The sequence below is a fragment of the Pimephales promelas genome, chromosome 7 (genome assembly GCF_988280905.1).
Source record: "Pimephales promelas chromosome 7, fPimPro1.hap1.1, whole genome shotgun sequence".
NCBI lineage: Eukaryota > Metazoa > Chordata > Actinopteri > Cypriniformes > Leuciscidae > Pimephales > Pimephales promelas.
Genome location: NC_142775.1, coordinates 25,350,475 through 25,370,256, shown reverse-complemented (window position 1 = coordinate 25,370,256; position 19,782 = coordinate 25,350,475). Strand labels below are relative to the sequence as shown.

The 19,782-nt window shown below is 36.2% G+C and overlaps 1 protein-coding gene across 1 annotated transcript in view; it reads right to left on the bottom strand.

Annotated features, from left to right (window-relative positions):
• The window catches only part of neb (nebulin), a 61,496-nt gene extending 43,528 nt beyond the window's left edge, over positions 1-17,968 (bottom strand). The window contains exons 1-36 of the mRNA XM_089133653.1: positions 17,921-17,968; positions 13,222-13,338; positions 12,611-12,718; positions 12,304-12,408; positions 11,518-11,622; positions 11,322-11,426; positions 11,054-11,158; positions 10,641-10,745; positions 8,937-9,053; positions 8,308-8,409; positions 8,121-8,228; positions 7,918-8,022; positions 7,739-7,837; positions 7,190-7,294; positions 6,950-7,057; positions 6,758-6,871; positions 6,462-6,659; positions 5,707-5,814; positions 5,514-5,612; positions 5,310-5,414; positions 5,105-5,212; positions 4,692-5,003; positions 4,355-4,561; positions 4,162-4,266; positions 3,928-4,035; positions 3,497-3,808; positions 3,183-3,389; positions 2,984-3,088; positions 2,334-2,441; positions 1,866-2,177; positions 1,530-1,736; positions 1,337-1,441; positions 1,122-1,229; positions 691-1,002; positions 389-595; positions 171-275 (exon numbers count right to left, since the gene is read on the bottom strand). Of these exons, the coding sequence (XP_088989779.1) occupies positions 171-275; positions 389-595; positions 691-1,002; positions 1,122-1,229; positions 1,337-1,441; positions 1,530-1,736; positions 1,866-2,177; positions 2,334-2,441; positions 2,984-3,088; positions 3,183-3,389; positions 3,497-3,808; positions 3,928-4,035; positions 4,162-4,266; positions 4,355-4,561; positions 4,692-5,003; positions 5,105-5,212; positions 5,310-5,414; positions 5,514-5,612; positions 5,707-5,814; positions 6,462-6,659; positions 6,758-6,871; positions 6,950-7,057; positions 7,190-7,294; positions 7,739-7,837; positions 7,918-8,022; positions 8,121-8,228; positions 8,308-8,409; positions 8,937-9,053; positions 10,641-10,745; positions 11,054-11,158; positions 11,322-11,426; positions 11,518-11,622; positions 12,304-12,408; positions 12,611-12,718; positions 13,222-13,338; positions 17,921-17,968 (5,094 nt within the window). The remainder of the gene's footprint in view (positions 1-170; positions 276-388; positions 596-690; positions 1,003-1,121; positions 1,230-1,336; positions 1,442-1,529; positions 1,737-1,865; positions 2,178-2,333; positions 2,442-2,983; positions 3,089-3,182; positions 3,390-3,496; positions 3,809-3,927; positions 4,036-4,161; positions 4,267-4,354; positions 4,562-4,691; positions 5,004-5,104; positions 5,213-5,309; positions 5,415-5,513; positions 5,613-5,706; positions 5,815-6,461; positions 6,660-6,757; positions 6,872-6,949; positions 7,058-7,189; positions 7,295-7,738; positions 7,838-7,917; positions 8,023-8,120; positions 8,229-8,307; positions 8,410-8,936; positions 9,054-10,640; positions 10,746-11,053; positions 11,159-11,321; positions 11,427-11,517; positions 11,623-12,303; positions 12,409-12,610; positions 12,719-13,221; positions 13,339-17,920) is intronic.
• Between the last annotated feature and the right edge of the window lie 1,814 nt (positions 17,969-19,782).

The following is a 19,782-nucleotide window of genomic DNA, read 5'->3' as shown; positions in this document are numbered from 1 at the left end:
ATAATTATAGGAATAAACAAATCTTCCACCACAAAATATACATCCTTATCCAAACTTTAGGCTGTTGCCAAACATAGGAAAATGACATATTAATATTAATTAGATTATATATTAGTTAGTTCCAGGAAAGCAGACAAAGTCTCTGGAAACAATTTAAAGATTACACCTACCTCACTCATGTTGATAGCATTAGCTTTTGCAAGAATGATTTCTGGACTGTCAGGCATGACATGGATCTTTAACTTGTCCTTGTTCCAAGCATCCGTGTAAGCTTGCTGCAATAAAATAAATTGAAATATTATTTATTAATGGGACCAGCCACATAATCCATTAAAAAATCTCAGAATTTATAATTATTATAAGAGTTAATTACAAAAGTGTAACCTACCTTGTTCATGATTTTATTGTTGGCAGTAGCCAATTCGAGATCCATAGAGTCCATGAGTTTGTGGAACTTGTAGTTGGAGGGGTGAGTGCGGTACTTGTGGTCACTCAGGATCTTTCCTCCAATCTTTGCAGTCTCTACTCCCAATGAACCAATGGGTACCCATCCCATACCCTTCACTGTGCAGTTGTACTCACTCTTGTACTCAACCTGAAAAACACACGTTTCATTTAGACAATTTATATTGACAGAAGTTAAAGCTTTGCTAAAAAAAATGACAAGTAAAGTCAAAGAGTATGACTCACATCACTGGAGCTGATGTTCATGGAGCGAGCTAATGCCAGGTTCATGGCATCAGGAAGCAGGGTGTAATTATGGAAATGCTGCTTGTATCCTGCATATGTCTGAACCTTAGAGGCATTTTTAGCCTGCACGACACTTAACATGTCCACGGGGGTGTGATACTTCAGCTTGGATTTGTGGTAATCCTTTTTGTAGTTCCTCTCACTCTGTATCTTAGCCACCTCCATGTAATGCACCAGCAAGGGGTCGTCCTGGAGGCTACGGAAGCCAACATGGTGGCCTCTGGCCTTCTCATATGCCAATTTATACTTGTACTGTAATGGCAGAAACATGGATTAATCAGAAAAGATTCCAACACATCAAGGATTTTTGCAAACACACAATATAAGAGCAAGTAAAAGGGCAAGAGGACAATGGCTGATGGGATACTTACATTGCTAATAATATTCCTTCCGGCTTTGGCAGCCACAATCGAAATAGCATCTGGTTTGAGATCATAGCCCTTTTTATACATTTCCTCAAGGCCAGCTTTGTAGAGTTTCTGAAAATACATAGAAAATGCAATGAAATATGCACTGGTGTTTTTTTGCTATGATTATTATTGAGACTATTTTGATGAAATGCAAAAGTCAGTGTTGTGAATCATACCTGGCTCATGTTCAATGAATTGGCCTTGGCCAGGACAATTTCAGGACTGTCAGGCATCACATGAATCTTAAGCTTGTCCTTTTCCCAGGCAGCATGGTAGGATTTCTGCAAACAAAAGCATTTAAATGAACATTGATTGACGATTTATTTTTCACCAGTCAAACCAATGAAAAGAAACAGAATCTAGGCTTGCCTTGTTCATGATTTTATTGTTGGCAGTACACAATTCGAGATCCATAGAGTCCATGAGTTTGTGGAACTTGTAGTTGGAGGGGTGAGTGCGGTACTTGTGGTCACTCAAGATCTTTCCTCCAATCTTTGCAGTCTCTACTCCCAATGAACCAATAGGTACCCATCCCATGCCCTTCATTGTGCTGTTGTACTCACTCTTGTACTCAACCTAGGAGATAACAAACAAAATGTTCAATCCTTTTTTTATCCAATTGTACTTCAATCGTAATAAAGATCACATAAGTTATGAGCTACCCCCTCCAGGTGGGATGCATGGGTCTAAAAATGATGGACTTACATCACTGGAGCTGATGTTCATGGAGCGAGCTAATGCCAGGTTCATGGCATCAGGAAGCAGGGTGTAACTGTGTAAATTCTGCTTGTATCCTGCATATGTCTGAACCTTGGAGGCATTTTTGGCCTGCACCACACTTAACATGTCCACGGGGGTGTGGTACTTCAGCTTGGATTTGTGGTAATCTTTTTTGTAGTTCCTCTCACTCTGTATCTTAGCCACCTCCATGTAATGCACCAGCAAGGGGTCGTCCTGGAGGCTACGGAAGCCAACATGGTGGCCTCTGGCCTTCTCATATGCTTTTTTGTATTGATACTATGATCAAAGAACAATAAATTCTAATCAGTCCAGTATATATATATAATATACACTTATATATAATATAATTTATATAATTGATTGGTTTAGATTTTTCGGACCTGCTAAACAGGCCTTTCAAACATTTGAATGCAAGATGCACTTTGCACTTACATTGCTGGCAATGTGCCTTCCTTGTTTAGCAGCAAGAATGGAAATAGCATCAGGTTTCATGTCATAGCCTTTGGCAATGTCTGCAAGCCACTGAGCCTTGTAGTGTGACTATAAAAAATAAGATTTTTGTTAATATCTACATTATATTAGTCTTTCAAAACAAATAAATACATTTTACTTTAATAAATTAAATGTAATGAACTGATCTGGTCATACTATATAAATAAAAAAAACAATTAGAAAAAAAATATGATATGAAAAAAATACATTTACAAGAAAAACACTTTTAAACACTTCAGTGGTAAAGACTGCATATGTTAAGAAAAAGTGTCACTGCAATAATTAATTTAAACTATCAATGACCAAAACTTTTAAAGCATTTCATTTCTACACAATTTAACCATAAAAAAGGTATATGTTATCATTAGGTAATGCATTAAGAACTAAAATAAGCCAAGATTAATAAATGCTGTAAAATGATTTTTTTTTTTTTCATTTTCATTCCATAATATCTAATATTAACACATAGAACCCTACAAATAAGCGTTTCTATTTTATTCAATTTAGACTGTATTTTCCATTACAATTAAACACTATGTACATACACAGAACATACAAACATTTTGTCATTTGCAGTTCACTTCATTTACCTCACTCATAGTCTGGGCATTATATTTGGCCTGGAGGAACTCTGGGGCATCAGCTGGTAGATTGTATGTGTGCATGAATTTCTCTCCAGAGGCTTTATAGGCCGTCTAAAATGCAATAAAAATAAAACAAGAACTTGTGAGTCAGTTCTATAGCATCACTGTGGTTATCATTCAGAATAGATCATTGAAGTACTCTTACTTTATTTTGTAGTTTTGTGTTGCTCATGGCCAAAACCATGTTCATCTGGTCTGTTAGACTGGTGAATTTCAATGCACTGGGGTGAATTCTGTATGACTTCTCATCAAGGGCTTTATTGGCAGCCTTAGCCCTCTCAACATCTATAGAACCTATGGGAACCCAGCCTGCTCCTTTGAAGATCTGGTTGAAATCTGATTTGTACAAATTCTGAAGAGATAAAAAAATTACTGTTAAGCATTTTTTTTTTCAAAACACAAGTAATCATTCCCGGTTTACAATAAAAGGACCACATATTCTTTTTCAGTCGTTCTTACATCACTCTGGATCTCCATCATGTTGCGAGCCAGTCCAATGTGCATGGCATCAGGAAGGAGGACATAGTTGTGATGGTGCTGCTTGTATCCTGCATTTGTTTGAACCTTGGATGCATTTTTGGCCTGCACCACACTTAACATGTCCACAGGGGTGTGATACTTCAGCTTGGATTTGTGGTAATCCTTTTTGTAGTTCCTCTCACTCTGTATCTTAGCCACTTCCATGTAATGCACAAGCAAGGGGTCGTCCTGGAGGCTACGGAAGCCAACATGGTGGCCTCTGGCCTTCTCATATGCCAATTTATACTTGTACTGTAATGGCAGAAACATGGATTAATCAGAAAAGATTCCAACACATCAAGGATTTTTGCAAACACACAATATAAGAGCAAGTTAAAGAGCAAGAGGACAATGGCTGATGGGATACTTACATTGCTAATAATATTCCTTCCGGCTTTGGCAGCCACAATCGAAATAGCATCTGGTTTGAGATCATAGCCCTTTTTATACATTTCCTCAAGGCCAGCTTTGTAGAGTTTCTGAAAATACATAGAAAATGCAATGAAATATACTGCACTGGTGTTTTTTTTTTTTTTGTTTTTTTTTCTATGATTATTATTGAGACTATTTTGATGAAATGCAAAAGTCAGTGTTGTGAATCATACCTGGCTCATGTTCAATGAATTGGCCTTGGCCAGGACAATTTCAGGACTGTCAGGCATCACATGAATCTTAAGCTTGTCCTTTTCCCAGGCAGCAAGGTAGGATTTCTGCAAACAAAAGCATTTAAATGTTCATTGATTGACGATTAATTTTTCAACAGTCAGACCGATGGAAATAAACAGAATCTAGGCTTGCCTTGTCCATGATCTTATTGTTGGCAGTAGCCAATGTGAGATCCATAGAGTCCATAAGTTTGTGGAACTTGTAGTTGGAGGGGTGAGTGCGGTACTTGTTATCACTCAAGATCTTTCCTCCAATCTTTGCAGTCTCTACTCCCAATGAACCAATGGGTACCCATCCCATGCCCTTTACTGTGCAGTTGTACTCACTCTTGTACTCAACCTGAGAGACAAGAAAACAAAATGTTCAATCCTTTGTTTATTCAATTGTACTTCAATTGTAATAAAGATCACACAAGTTATGAGCTACCCCCTCCAGGTGGGATGCATGGGTCTAAAAATGATGAACTTACATCACTGGAGCTGATGTTCATGGAGCGAGCTAATGCCAGGTTCATGGCATCAGGAAGCAGGGTGTAATTGTGTAAATTCTGCTTGTATCCTGCATATGTCTGAACCTTGGAGGCATTTTTGGCCTGCACCACACTTAACATGTCCACGGGGGTGTGGTACTTCAGCTTGGATTTGTGGTAATCCTTTTTGTAGTTCCTCTCACTTTGCATCTTAGCCACCTCCATGTAATGCACCAGCAAGGGGTCGTCCTGGAGGCTCCGGAAGCCAACATGGTGGCCTCTGTCCTTCATATACTGCTTCTTATACTGAACCTGAAAGGCATCATCATAAATAAACAGTGTATTTAATATCATTCGGTCCCACACTGCACTTTTTCATCCATCACTCTCCATGAAAGGGGCACACCACTTACATCACTAGCAGCATGTCTGGCTGCCTTCGCAGCTTTTACGGGTATGGCGTCAGGCTTCAGATCATACCCCTTTGCAATAGTCTTCAGCCATTCAACCTTATAGCATTTCTGAAAAAGCAGATACACAATAGATAAACAGAGTCACTTTTGCATGCCAACATAACATGCCAAATATCATAAAACACATTAAGACATTTCCACTTACATCACTTATGTTGTAGGCATTACACTTGGCCTGAATGAACTGTGGAACATCATGAGGCAGGGAGTACTTCTGATGGACTTTATCTAGACCTTTCTTATAGTGCAGCTATAGTGAGGAAAATATTCACAATTTCACATTAATGTGCTGGTTTGGCATTATTCAGAATAACATTTAACCAAGTTTGGTTGGGTTGTTTTCCCTTACATCACTTCTTATCATCTGGTTGGCCTTAGCCTGCAGCTGAAGAGGGTGGTCATCTATAGCAGTAAAAGGTACAGTGTCTGGTTGCTGCCTGTACTTTTTCTAAGTAAGAGAAAAATATAAATATTACATGATTGATGACAACATAAATCCAATTTAGATTAAGAAAACTTTGCCTCTTTCTGAAGTGCCATACCTCACTTAAGATCTGCCCAGATTTTTTGCACTTCTCAACGTCCATGGAGCCATAAGGGACCCAAGGCGTTCCTTTGACATAGTTATTGTAGTCTGACTTGTATTCATTCTGTGGTTACAAATGTTGAGACAAATAAACATCACAAGTTTCACAAAGTATCATAAGCATCACAAAAAGTATCACTTTTCTAGTTAATGATCAAAAACATAACTAATTTGAAAAACAAAATTATTTAGGTTATAAAATGCTTTTGAAATAGAAACAGTCTGTACTTTAAAGACCTCATCAAGTTAAAATCGTGATTTGTGATTTTAATCCAAGTCTTTTGGAATAGATGCTCCTAAAAAGATTGTTTAGCAGATATATGAATGAAAAATTAAATGTCTTTCTCTTTCAAGATCAAAATAAACAAAAATACATCAAAATCTATAGATAACTCAATGCTCTAAAATTTGGTGTACTTAAATATTTTAGAACAACAACATCCCCTTAGCCTGATACCACCCATTGAGGGGGTCAGTTAGGTTACCAAATGCTAAAATGTATGTTGAAAAATGTAATGTAAGACTTCTGCCAAGAAAAGCTATTGGCTATTTCTTATTTATTCATTTATTTATTTTTTTGGAAAGACAAGCTTTTCGAAGTCCCACCTAAACTTTATCAGGAAATCTTTAAGGTAAAAAAAATAAAAGTGCACTTGTTAAAACTAAACTTTTGTGCTCATTCTATTGTGTAAGAGCTGCAGGGATCCTTACATCACTCTGAATAATATTGGCCTTCTTTGCCGTGTCCAGTGATACGCTGTCATAAGGGAGGAGGTAATGGTTTTGGATCTTCTTATAGCCAGACATGCTGGCAATGGCCTGAGATTTCTTAGCAAGAGTCACAAGCATCATGTCCAGTGGAGCATGGTACTTGGTCTTCATCTTCTCATAGTCTTTCTTGTACTCACGCTGTATTTCAGAGGATCAAAAAAATTGACTTTTAGTACTTAAAACAAGCATTAGGATTGTGAATAGAAGTTATCAGTGATGTGCTTGTTGAACCGTACCTCACTTTGAATCTTAGCAACATGTACTGAGTGCATGATCTTGGGGTCATCATTGATGCTGAGGGCCCCAACCATATGTCCTCTGTTCTTCTCATATTCCTTCTTGTATTTCACCTAACATTAAAGACCACACCAGTGTCACAACGGCCTGAAATCTGCCAAGGAAAAAACCCAAATATCCCTTTTACTTACATCACTAGCAATGTTAGTGTGAGCACGGGCTGCAAGGATTGAAATCGCATCTCCTTTCACCTCAAATTTCTTTGCTTTTGTTTTGTCCCATTCAAACTTGTAACACGTCTGTGAACATGAAATAGAGAACCATTCCAGTGAATACAAAATAGTGTATTATGGTCAGGTTTCAGTTCAATCTAATGTTATGAACTCAGGAACAGCATTTCATCAATTAAAAGGCAGTTTGAATGGACTCACATCACTAAGGTTATACGCATTAACTCTAGATTGAATGAAGAAAGGGTAATCAGGAGGGAGGTTACACTTAAACTTCTCCTTCTCATACTTTTGCTTGTAGTTGAGCTGTAGAAAAGAAAAGAAAAAAGTATTAATGATAAAATTCGACATCTTAATATCTATATATTACACATATATAAATCATATTAATAGGCGAATCGCGGTATATCACAGATATTATTATCTTATATTATTATTTTGGTACATATTTCCCTAGTAAATACAGTGTTTCCATAGTGCTCAATGGTTGTGGTGTTCATCGGTTTCTTGGTTTTAGTTGTTTGTTAGGCATTGACTGCCTGCAACTTTCACTCGAAATAGCACAAACAACAGTTCTAATAATATGTCTAGGGATTGACTCTATTGTCAGCAGCAATTGTGCTCTAATGATGAAGGAGGGGATTGTTCTAGGACAACATTACGATTCAACAGAGTCCATAAATCACCTAGTAAACTTTTCACACATTTTTTGGTTTTATTCAGTCATAATAATGAAATCTTTTTACGTACATCACTCAACTGGTGGGCGTTGATGGCAGCTTGCAATTGAACAGGTGAGTCTGTCACCTGTGTGAACTTCACCTTGTCTGGATGTTGACGATAAACTTTCTAAAAGAAAAACACGCAAACAAACTTCACGTAAAGTCAGGTTCTGTATTCAAGCCATTAAAGGGAGTTTATGTACTTACATCTTTACATTGTTCAAGCTTCTTATTGACTTCGTATTCTGGTGTAATAGTTTGAGGAAAGAAACATCTTGTCTTTATGTCCTCATAATCAGCTTTGTAGTTTTGCTTTTAAAAGAGAAAGAAAGCAAATGAGGATACACAAATACATTTTTTTGTGATCAAGAAGATGAAAATATATGCATATCCACAATATGGAAACTTACATCATTCTTCATTTCTTCCAGTTTCCGGCAGTGAACTGTAAAAATATCTTCATAGCTACCAATGTAATGACCCTTCACCTGATTTTCATACTTCTCTTTATAATGTGACTGAGGAAAGAGAACGATAAAACCTTGAGAGGTGAGGATATATGAAATGTTTGCAGCAAATGGTGAAATTATCACTTACATCACTGAACTTCTTCAATACACTGTCCATCTTGAATTTGGGAGTGTCGCAGTAATTGATGCTGAATCCCCTTGATTTCTCATAACTAGCTTTATATACTTTCTGGAAAAGACAAAAAAAAGGAATGTCAGAAATTAGCCAACAATTTGAGATGGAAATTCGAATTTGCAATTTGGAGAGGAAAATGTTTCAAAATACACATACATCATATCATACAACAGATCAAATCATACCATGTATGTGCCAACAGTGGCAACATGGATAAATCATACCAAAAGTGGCAACACAGATAAATCCATCCAGTTATCAGGTCTAAGGACCTGATCTTTTTTTTTTTTTTTTTTTATCAACTACATGTTTACACTAACTAATACTTACACTAATAAAGCTATAATCCATGCCTTCATTAACTCATTATTAACACTATGACACCAAGCATCAACAAAAAAAGACGGGGGAAAAATCACTTTGGTTTTGTAAATATAGTATTTCCCTAAATAAATTATTTCAGCTGTCGGATGGCAATATTTAGTATGAGAAACCTTAGTGAAGTCCTCTTAATAGACCATACAAATGTCCTGCCAATGCAGACCACTACAGTATAATAATTACGATCTGGATCAACATACATCACTCAAGATGGTGCCTGCGTATCTCAGCTGTCTGAGAAGGGGGTTCTCTGTAGCAGGGAGAACGTTGTAATCGCACACCGCTTTGGTCTTCTCATAGTCCTTCTTATATTTGACCTGTGAAGGTGGAAAAATGCAAATATTAAATGACAAATGATTCTAAAACTAATGTGAGTCATGGGTTCTTCTTAAGGTGTTTAAAGTTTATATGGACTCAGAAAATTATTTATTTTTAAGAACAACACAAAACGTTCACAACAAGTCCAGGAACAACAATTTGTCGCTGTTGTGATTCTCATCCCTGGTTTGTTTTACACAAGGTTCCTACATTTACAAATTCAAAATTCCTTACTTTTCTTGACTCAAATTTTCAGACCAAATAAAATAATGTGCATTATATTTGGTATATAGTGCCATCATCTTTAAATATTTTCTCAGCTTATTTTTTCATTGGTTTTCTCAAAGTGATATGCTCATACATAAAGAGAAGAAACCAGTTTGTTATTGTAAATGTGGATTGATGTTACAGCAAAGTACAGTCTGAATTAAATGATTTGCTCCTTTATTTGTTGCTGGTTTATCTGTCGCACATTCGTTTAGTGAAGTTCGAAATAAACTCACTTGTGGTAAAGAAAGACAAACAGTTTGCATAATGAAAATGTACTCGTTGATTAATTCAGGTTTTAAAGTGACTAAACATTCACTAAGCTTTTGACATGAAATCACTCTACTTGTATGATACATTTATTTTTAGAAGTGATTCATTTTATATTTTAGAAAACTGAATAGAGGAAATTATCTGGAAACACAAATATTTTTTTTTTCATTTTTTTTTTCATACTTATCCAGAGCTGGAAATTACTCAAATCAAATTCCATAAACTGCGTCTATAAAAATACACAGGAAATAATCCTGTTTGTTTTGTCATGTCCTCACTTGTGATGCAGCAATGATAAATTAGAAAGCAGGGATCAAAAGAGATAACCAGATCATCAGTCATGCGAATCTCTGGATTGACTCATGATCTGTTTAAATGGTCATCACAGGAAGGTTGTTTCCATACAATGAGAAGAGATCTAAAAAAGTATGTCCATTGATATGTATTATCTCACTTTTATTGTTAATCAGGAGGCAATGCACGAATGCTGGAATGTTCTAAAGCTAGTCTGAAAATACAGTGATAAAAAGTAAAAAAAAAAAAAAAAACACTTCTAGTCAAAATGCTATATCCTCTCATTTATAGATAGTGCATCATTTTAAATATTGCTTGTGTAATTTTATAAAAAAATAAATAAATACATAAATCTGCATTTAAATAAAAGAAATCACCAGGTTTTCATATGGCATCAGACTCCACTACATGTGTGAAGAAATAAAAAAAAGAAAAAGAAAAAAAGAGTGTAAATAAATTCGCAAAACTTACCGTACTTGCAGCTTCGCGAGCCTTTTTGTTGGAAGCATACGTTGGTGTGTCCGTTTGCATGAAATAAATTTGGTCTTTCATATCTTCAAAGTCAGCCGTATATTTTTTCTGGAAAGAAATCAAAGTGTGACACTCAATTAACATTTTTTTTTAACATTTGATCTGAATATTAAGAATGTTTTATATTAATAATGTGGATGTTTCACTTTGATAAATATATTTATTTGAACTATTCCATCAGAACATCTGTTTTTGAACAACGTTGAGTTTATGGCACTTACGTCACTGATGTTGTCCATAGCCATTCTAGCGATAGCGATATCAAAGTAAGGGGTTTCACACCATTTTCCCTTGACGTTCTTGTTGTAATCCTCATGATATTTAAGCTGTGAAGAATTTAAGGGTTTTATATTATTTCTCACCTTCTGAGAGCCTATGGCTTACATGCAAAATCTATTGTTGCAGGGACAGAAAAATTTACATTAGACACAATTTCTGATGTCCATGTCATAAAAAATACAAATCTAATATAAATCTACAATATAACTACAAATAAAATCTATTTCTTTGGGCTTAACAAAACTTAAATAACTTTGATAGATTGATAGATGGAAACTATGTGGTAGGACTCGTCATTAACACTTCAGGAAAATGGGAATTTATTTAGAAGGCACAAAAATCAGGGAAGTCTTACATTGCTACGATTGGCAAAGTTTTTCTTTGCCAGTTCCATCTCTGGGGGATCAGCCAGAGACGTGTACTTTGCCTTGCGCTCATCGTGGCCCTTCTTGTAGACAATCTGTGAAGGTGGAGCACAACAGATTTGTGAGACAAGGTAACAGTAAGAGCATTTGTAATAATTTTTTAGCTAAAATAAAATATTTATTTTATAGACAAAAAGCTTTATTTTTTTCCATATGATCGTTAAATGACCATGAATGAAATTTCACAATTTGACTTACATCACTGAGGTCTTTCTGGGCCTTGGCCACCCTGCGCAACTCTGGGCTGTCGCTGTATGGATAGTACATGGTCTTATCCTCATCCCACGCCTCTGTGTACAATTTCTGATAGGGACATTAAATCGTTGTGAACATATAATCAGTATAAATTTTACTTTAGTGCTTATCTAATACAAAATAGGAATCAGAGCTCTACCTTGCTGTAATTTGCAGCATTCTTCACAGCAAGAACCAGCTCAGGGGCGTCAGGAGGGAGCAAGTACCTATCCTTGGTCTCATCCCATTTCTGCCTGTACAGAACCTGGAGAAGGCATATATGGAGAATTTATTTTATGACAATAAACAACACAAGGAAAAGACTCGATAGTCTATACATTTTTGTCTTTGTTAATGTCAAGTTGTCATAACAAAGACATTTTAAACAATGTCAACTTTGCATTAAAAGTGTCATAATTTACCGAATGACACTTAATGACAGCAGTCATAAACATTCATAAAGACTCCTTCATGTTCATGACAGGTGTTATGTCATGTTTATGACAGTGTCATGTCAGTCTTATGCACACCCCTTCAAATAAAGTGTTACCCAGTTCTGTTATTATTATTCAGCCCATTCTCACCCCCAAGGCGTCACTTAACTGACGCCTTGGGAAGCATTTGGACATGCTTCAATATCTGACGCTTTAGGCGCCCTTTAGCGTCAGTTAGATGACGCCCTAGGATCGCGTGTACCCTACTCCCACCCCACACCTAAACCTAACCGCGTCCCTTAACTGACGCTTTCCTTTAGCGTCAGTTAGATGACGCCGTAGGATCGCGTCATGTAAGTGACGCTAAAGGGCGCCTAAAACGTCAAATATTGAAGCATGGTCAAAGGTGACGCCTTGGGGTGAGAATGTGTTGTATTATTCAACTCGATTATTAAACATTAACGAGTATTACTCTACTGAATTCACAAATCTATCTTGACAGAGGCACTTACTTTGCTGACGAGCTCAGAGACGTGCTTCACGTGGGCAATCTCACGAGCCTCACCATCATAGAGGCTGGTGGTTTTGGCCTTCAGGCCCTCCATACGGTATTTCACCTGAATTATCAAAAATATGTATTGTTAGCGAAATACACAACATCGGCTAGAAGTAAATTGCATGAAGTCCATTATTAATTAGGAGCTTTAGAATAAAGGGATTTCAAAAAGCATCAGTTAAAAAATAGCTCACATGGACATGAAGATTTTGCAAACTATATTCTGACAGAATATAGTAATATGATCCACAAATGGTACACACCTCACTAAGCTGCTCCTGGGCCTTCTTGATGCGAATCATCTCAGGTGTGTCAGCTGAAATGGCATAGGGCTGCCCCTTTGATTTTTCATATTCCTCCCTGTATTTATTCTACAAAAGCATAAAAAATAATACAGTAATGTGTAAAAGTTTGCTGATATAGTGATTAAGAAACATTTTTTTATTATTATTTAAATTGAAAATGCTTAATAATTTTGAGGAAACCATGATTTTATTTTTTTCAGAATTCTTTGATGAATAGAATAAAACAAAACAGCATTTATTTAAAACAGATTTTCTTCAATGCAAAGCATCCATGCTGAATAAAATGACGACTTTCTTAAAAAAACAAAAACAATACTGTCCCAAACTTTTGAATGGCAATGTACTGTACATAGTAACCTCTACTAACTTCTATCACATATCTGGTTCTATTCTGATGGTTGGGAAACATTCATTTTATGTGAATCTGTTTCTGTTGTCTTCCACAAATAATAAAAACACACAGGTTTGAGGTTCATTTGGGACTGTCGACAGTCTAGTTAATTTCAATGAAATAAGAAAAAAACATCAGTCAAGGAAATGTGGATTAATAGCACAAAATATTTTCCTACATGGCTGTACTGGTCAAGCATCTTCTGGCTGTGTGCCAGGTAAGGAGTCATGAACTTTGAGGTGTCCACCTTCGCCTTCTTCCTGACTGTCCGTCTGGGAAGACCACCTGGTGTGGACTTAAAAATAAAAAGAAAGAGCAATCACCATTCAAGACAAATGGTGCCATAAATGAGAAACATCTCGAACATCTTTCACATTTACAGTATTTCAACGTTGAAGGCCAAACTGTTTTGGAGAACCTTACATCTCTTTTGGGGGCAGTTTTGTGGGACCAAAATAACTAGTTATCATAATAAGCAATCACAAATCCAATTTTGTCTGTATGGATTTATTCCAAAAACCAAAAATGGATAGGGTAAATTTAATTTTAACATTTAATTTTGTTGTGTCTTCAGCAAACAATTTGTTAGTTTAATTTACCATGCAAATTAATACTTGGCTTTTTATAGCAAATGAGTAAAAATGTTAAAGAGCATATTTCAAAGACAGGTCAGTAAATTAGTATTGGTAGTAATTCAGTTAATGTTTATTAAGAAAACAAGCAGAAAACTACAGAAAATACACTTTCGGGACAGTCCAACAAAGTGCTTAAAGCATTATACAAACATAAACTGAAGGAAACACATTCACTCACATAGAGAAAGCTCTATTACCACACCCTCACTGTTCAGTATAACGCTATTGGCATTTGCATGGCTCGGTAACATGGGGGCTATTTTCGTAAATGCTAGGCTACTCAAAGAATTTAATTTGGACATAATATTATATTTTTAATGACACATGAATTGTTAAACAAGGGAGTTTGTTTAATAATCCACTCTTTAAGTCGGTACCATTTGGATAGTTCTAACTAATACAAACTAAACTAGTCTGAAGGAATGGAATAGCCCCCATGGCATGTGGGAGGGACGCAGATCCGTTTCACCAGAGATGATCATTTACCTCAACACCATGAGACATTGAGGTGGACGTGGTGGCGATTGTTGAACTCTCCTCGTAGTACTATAAATATAGGAAAAACTCTGGGCTTTCAAAATGACGATCATACACTTCAGGAAAACTCTACAATCTAGAAAAGTGACTTTTTCCAGCTCTGGTTCTCATAGACATAAAACCCCTAAATTCCCTTTAAGGCAATTCATTTCACTCAGCGGCCATCTTTGAAACACCTCTCGGGCAGCTATTTCAGTCATAGAAGTACAGCTCCCATTTCTCTGAATGGGGAAACATCAAATTCTCCAAAGCGGTTCACCAAGCTTATGATAAATTTTTATAACTGAAACAAACAACTGTCTCCTAAATTTTGTTTTTAAATGCTCATGCTTTTTGTCAGGCTGGGCGCATGTGCAGTCATAAGCATTGGCTTATTTTATTTAGAAGGCTTTATTTACTTTATTTATTTACTTATTCTGCCATCATTGCACTTTTTCCTATTCATAGTAATATGAGTGCACATCTTGTATAACTAAAGTCTTTCTTAAAATCCACATTTTGACCAGAAATACATTTGATGTAGTTGGATCCTCTCAAGGCTTACCGAACTTTATCATTGTACCAAATATATGTCCTGTTATTCATATTTACATTAATTACATTGCAAAGTCATCCATTGATCATTAAGCCGGCTTGCATAATTTCAGCTAAGAGGGTTTCATCTCATTTTTACCATATATAACAAAATAAGAGATAGAAAAATAATTGGTTTGACTGATATTTCTTGCCCATATTCACACTTTTCTTTTTCTTATTTTTTTTATCAAACGTTTAATATCAGGTTTATCGACAAATTACTTAATTTGGTGGGTCTCTGAAGAATTGAAAATATAATTCGACCACTGTGTGTTCAACAAATAGGTGAAACAATTTACCTATTTAGTGTTTTATTATTGCATAACTTTTTAGGCATTCAGAATAAATGATAAACATTAACATTTTAAGCATAACATGCCAAAAAATATGTTTTAAATTATATACTGTAGATTGCAAAGCAAATGCATATTATTCCAATAACCATAATACAATTACAAAAAAAAGCAAAAATGAAAATGGTCCTGATATTGGTTTTGTATGACATGGGAACAAAAATAACAACATGGCCATGAATCAAGAATGAACTCCCACGACTTAACTTATGACCAAGTAGTACTAATTTGTTTTGTCATTCACACACTTTAACTAAATTAAAACGAATCAATTATTTGGATTACTAAGTCATGGAAACTAATTATTGATTCTTGGCCTCCGTATCTTGTTTTCCCACATAATATTCGTGGGACTCTGAAGTTTTAGGACATTAAAATAAAAAACATAACTGCTTAATGTTGCTCCTGTCTTTCTAAACAAAACTAAATTGATATAGTTTCGCATAAAAATCGCACTTTATAATATTTACCCCCCACAGAAAGTTGTTTTACTGAATGTTGCTTAATTTGCTGTCAACTGAATACTTCGGTAATTGTTTAGGGAATACAAATATAGTAATGAGGCTTTTTTTTCTCAGTGGAGCTCCGTCGCTGACTGACAGAGCCGTATGACTGGCCAGTGCTAAGGACATTTTAGCACCCTAATGACCTCAACACTATTATTATTTGCAGCTAACGTGATTGTCATGGTAGTAAATAGAAACAGTGGGTCAGGGAACAAATTCCAATACAAACACTTCCATACATTCCCAAACTGTCCAGAGAATAAACTATCCCCCACTGGTATTTAGTCAGATACCATGACAGAACTCTCTGAAACCGTCACTGACAACAACATCACTAGGTCTAAGATCGTGTAAGAAACCTATGAAACCAGAGCAGGAACAAAACACTCCAAATTTATGAATTTACAGGAGCTAGAGGTTTCTTTTATTTGGACCAGTGGGCAGCAGAAAATTCTTACATTATGAAGATTTTCTTAGATTTTCTCCTGTGCATTTTATATAATTTTTCTTCATCTTTCACTTAACAGACAGAATATGGGAGAATCAATGATTTCAATGAATATACTATATAACAGGTTTTTTTTTTTTTTGGTTTTTTTTCCACTGGTCCTCCCCTCAAGCATTTTAACAGCTTGACGTTAACAGCAAAAGGAGTGTAATTTACAGCACGGCTCGTCTCATTTGCCTCCCTGCGAGTCAGCCGTAGATGTCCACTTCTATATTTGTATCTCTTCAAAGAACAACTCAGCCAAAGCTGAAGGCTGCTTTATCCATTAATGGGGAGATAAGCATATGCAAATAATCCACAAATTTTTGGAAATATAGACTTCTATTAGTGCCACATTTATTTACAAAACACTATACCTGTAAATAATAAGTTCTGAAGAAAAAAATATAATTTTATAGACTGTATCTGAAAAATCAATAAAATATAAAAGAACAAAATGTGATTATCTGCTGTCCCCAGATCCAATAAAAGAAGCCATCTTAATTAACATGGATACCTTTCAGGTTCTATTCTAAGCGTAAATGAAAGCAGTAGTGAAATCAGAGCGTATAACGTACAATCCAAAATATTGTGTTGAGATTTCCATCTGCTCAAAATGCAAGATAATGAATTTCCATTTTTTTGCATATATGTTAAAGGGGAATCCAAAAGCATTTGTTCTTTCAAAGCGTTCTTTTAAAAAAAATAAAGCTATTCAATGAAAAGTTTGGTTAATGCAATTGTTTGGTAAACCCCTATAAGATATCTACAACAGAAATGGACATGGAAGTATACAAGGTCTACTTTAACTCTATTTCTCTTGGAAATACCAAGTTAAAGTATCAACCTTCTGCTTTCACTCTTCCATTTGTCACTCAGACAGACACATTTATATGTACATGTACAGACAGAATTTCAATGACACATTGAGGTAAACGAAAACTGCTGTAAGCTTCAAGAGGAGCTGTGGTTAAATCTTAAAAATAAGGTCTATTAAAGAAATGACTGGCCGAAATCATATTTAAATAACATATTTCAAATCAGAAACAAAATCTGTCATAAACTATCCCATTAAATATTGTTTTAAGTAAATCAGCCAAAATACCTCAAAATGCAAAATGGTGCCAATTGTGCAACCAATCGATTAAGTTTGAAATAACACGTGATTTTCTGCTCATAATGAAGCTTGCAGGCTAATTTGCTGAACAGAACATAATCCCACTGTTAGTATAAAAGTGAGAGTATTATATCTAACAATGGTTATTTCCATTCAGGCTTCATTGGTTTGATCAGGAAAACATAACATTAACATGTTCATAATAATATATTATTATCAGATGATGACAAACTCCTGCAAGGGTCAATAATATCAAGTAAATGATGGTTTGCCATGTATGCAATTGATATCTCATCAAGGTATTAAATATTGAAAATAAAGCAGTGATACATTTATTGTTGGGAATGAAATATGTATTGAATGGAATTTAGTGGACTAGCCTCGAAGGAAGAGGTCATCTGAAATGGGATCCAATGCTAATCATATACGATATGGCAGCTCCTACTGAACTGCTGACGGTGGACATATAATAGACCACTATTCATAGGGTTCGCCTGTACACCTATAGGACTGAGATCTATGAGGCGTTAATGTGAAAAGCCTAAATAAGCTATTCAAGGGGCAACGTGAAATAATATAGAGGAGCATTACTGTCACTCTTTCAATGAATGAGGGTAAATAAATAATCAAGTATATGCATTGCAATGTATTGAATTTGTAGCTTACCTCCTCCTCCTCCACAATCTCTTCTTCATACTCTTCTTCTGATGCCATCTTCAAACAGATTTATTGAGTCTACCCAAGCAAATGAAAGACTATCAGACACCAGCAAGGGCTAATCTGTATAGTTGCAAATATTTACTAACTGCTTTAAACTAATCCCTGACACTGAGAAATAAACAGGAGTTTTGAAGAGTTTAGATGGACAGACTTGGATAGACTTGAAGGACACTCTAAAAAAAGGCATTGACAACAGGCTAGGAATGATTTGCCAATTTCAGTGTAAAAGTTAAAGAACCAAACTAAAAAGTTGACGTACCTTTACTATAGAAAGTTACAGTAGAATTTCAGCAACCCTACAGTAAAGAAGGTGCTCGCTTTCCATCCACTCGTGTCCCAATCTCCTATTCCACTTTATGTAGCCTATTCCTGCAAACCTAAACAAAGACAAAAAATGTGTCAGTTTTCCTCTGACTGAGCTGACACTTTAGCGTGGGTGGATTAACAAAAGCAAAATTTTTATTTTGTGCTGAAATCTTTCTGCAGGCCTTGTTAGTTGAGAGGGTTTGACACCTAAGACCCCCCAAAACGCTGCGCCTCCTGGCTGAAGCCTTGCGACAGCTGCTCTGAATCGCTCCAGCTATTTGTCATGTAAGCCAATGCTGCGGGCTGATTGGCTGGCTTTGTTTAGCTAGTGGAGCTCCAATGCCTTCTGAGGCTACAGGTTAATTTTAGGTATGACCACTAACTACCCTTTTTTAGGACCCAGAAACTCCCAGAAAATGATATGAAATAATGCTTTTTCATCAGAAATATTGAGAGGAATGTGGATGGGACTTTAACAAACTCCTGTCCATGAGGTGAGTTGCTTCAGAAAGTCTTCCAAGAAAAACAAAGTCCAAGAATAAGTTCCAGCTTTGCGTAATTGGTTGTTCCTGCAATGGTGGCCAATACAGTCAGATGACTTTTATCAGGCTGTGGTTAAAGGACCAGCATCGCCCTCAGCATCACTTCCATCTACCAACAGGCTGTAGAAGATGGTCAATCCAACAGAGCAGACCGTGCAAAGAGTGCTGGAGAGTAAAATCTGGTGTGCTGTTTGATTTTGTGGTTTTTCCTTTGCTTACCGGTGACTTTAAAGTTAAAACGTTTCCCAAACTGCAAGAGCCTCCCCAACTCTTCCCTCCTGAGAAACGCCGGGCAAAAGCTCACAGCTGCAACGGCACTCCGGTTATCATGTGCCCCAATCCACCAATCAGTGGGCAGCATTCTCAGGTTTCAAAAGCTAAATATACACTAGCGACCCTTCAGAAAAGTGCACCTGTTCAGCAAATCATCATTAGCTATGAAACTATGAGGAAGAGAAAAGAAAACCTGGGAAAATACCTGATTTGTCTGAATGAGGGAATGTAGGGATGCAACATTCAGCAAGATGTTCTGTGGGTTGGTCTGTGAAGATGGCTAGAGAAACTTCTTGAAGTCACTGGTTTACATCCAAGTGCACATGGGACCCTGAGGCTGAAATCAAGAGTAAAATAAACGACTTGTCCACTCAATTATAAACCCATCTAGAGTAACTCAGGAACAGATAAGAATGATTTGATTCTCAGTCTATTCTATCTATAGGCATTATACTCAATGCATGAGGACTGTCATTATACAGCCAGTATAATGATGATCTCAGGATGAGTCATTATTAAATAGCTTTTTAGAAAGTGCCACTACAACATCTCCCAAGTACTTGTGAGCAGACAGACAGCTGCTGTCTCACCCGAATCTAATCCTGATGAGTACTTTACAGCATTAAACTATTCAGGGTCACTCAAAAATACAGCAGACACTATTTTTAAAGCACCCTGAGTGGCAGT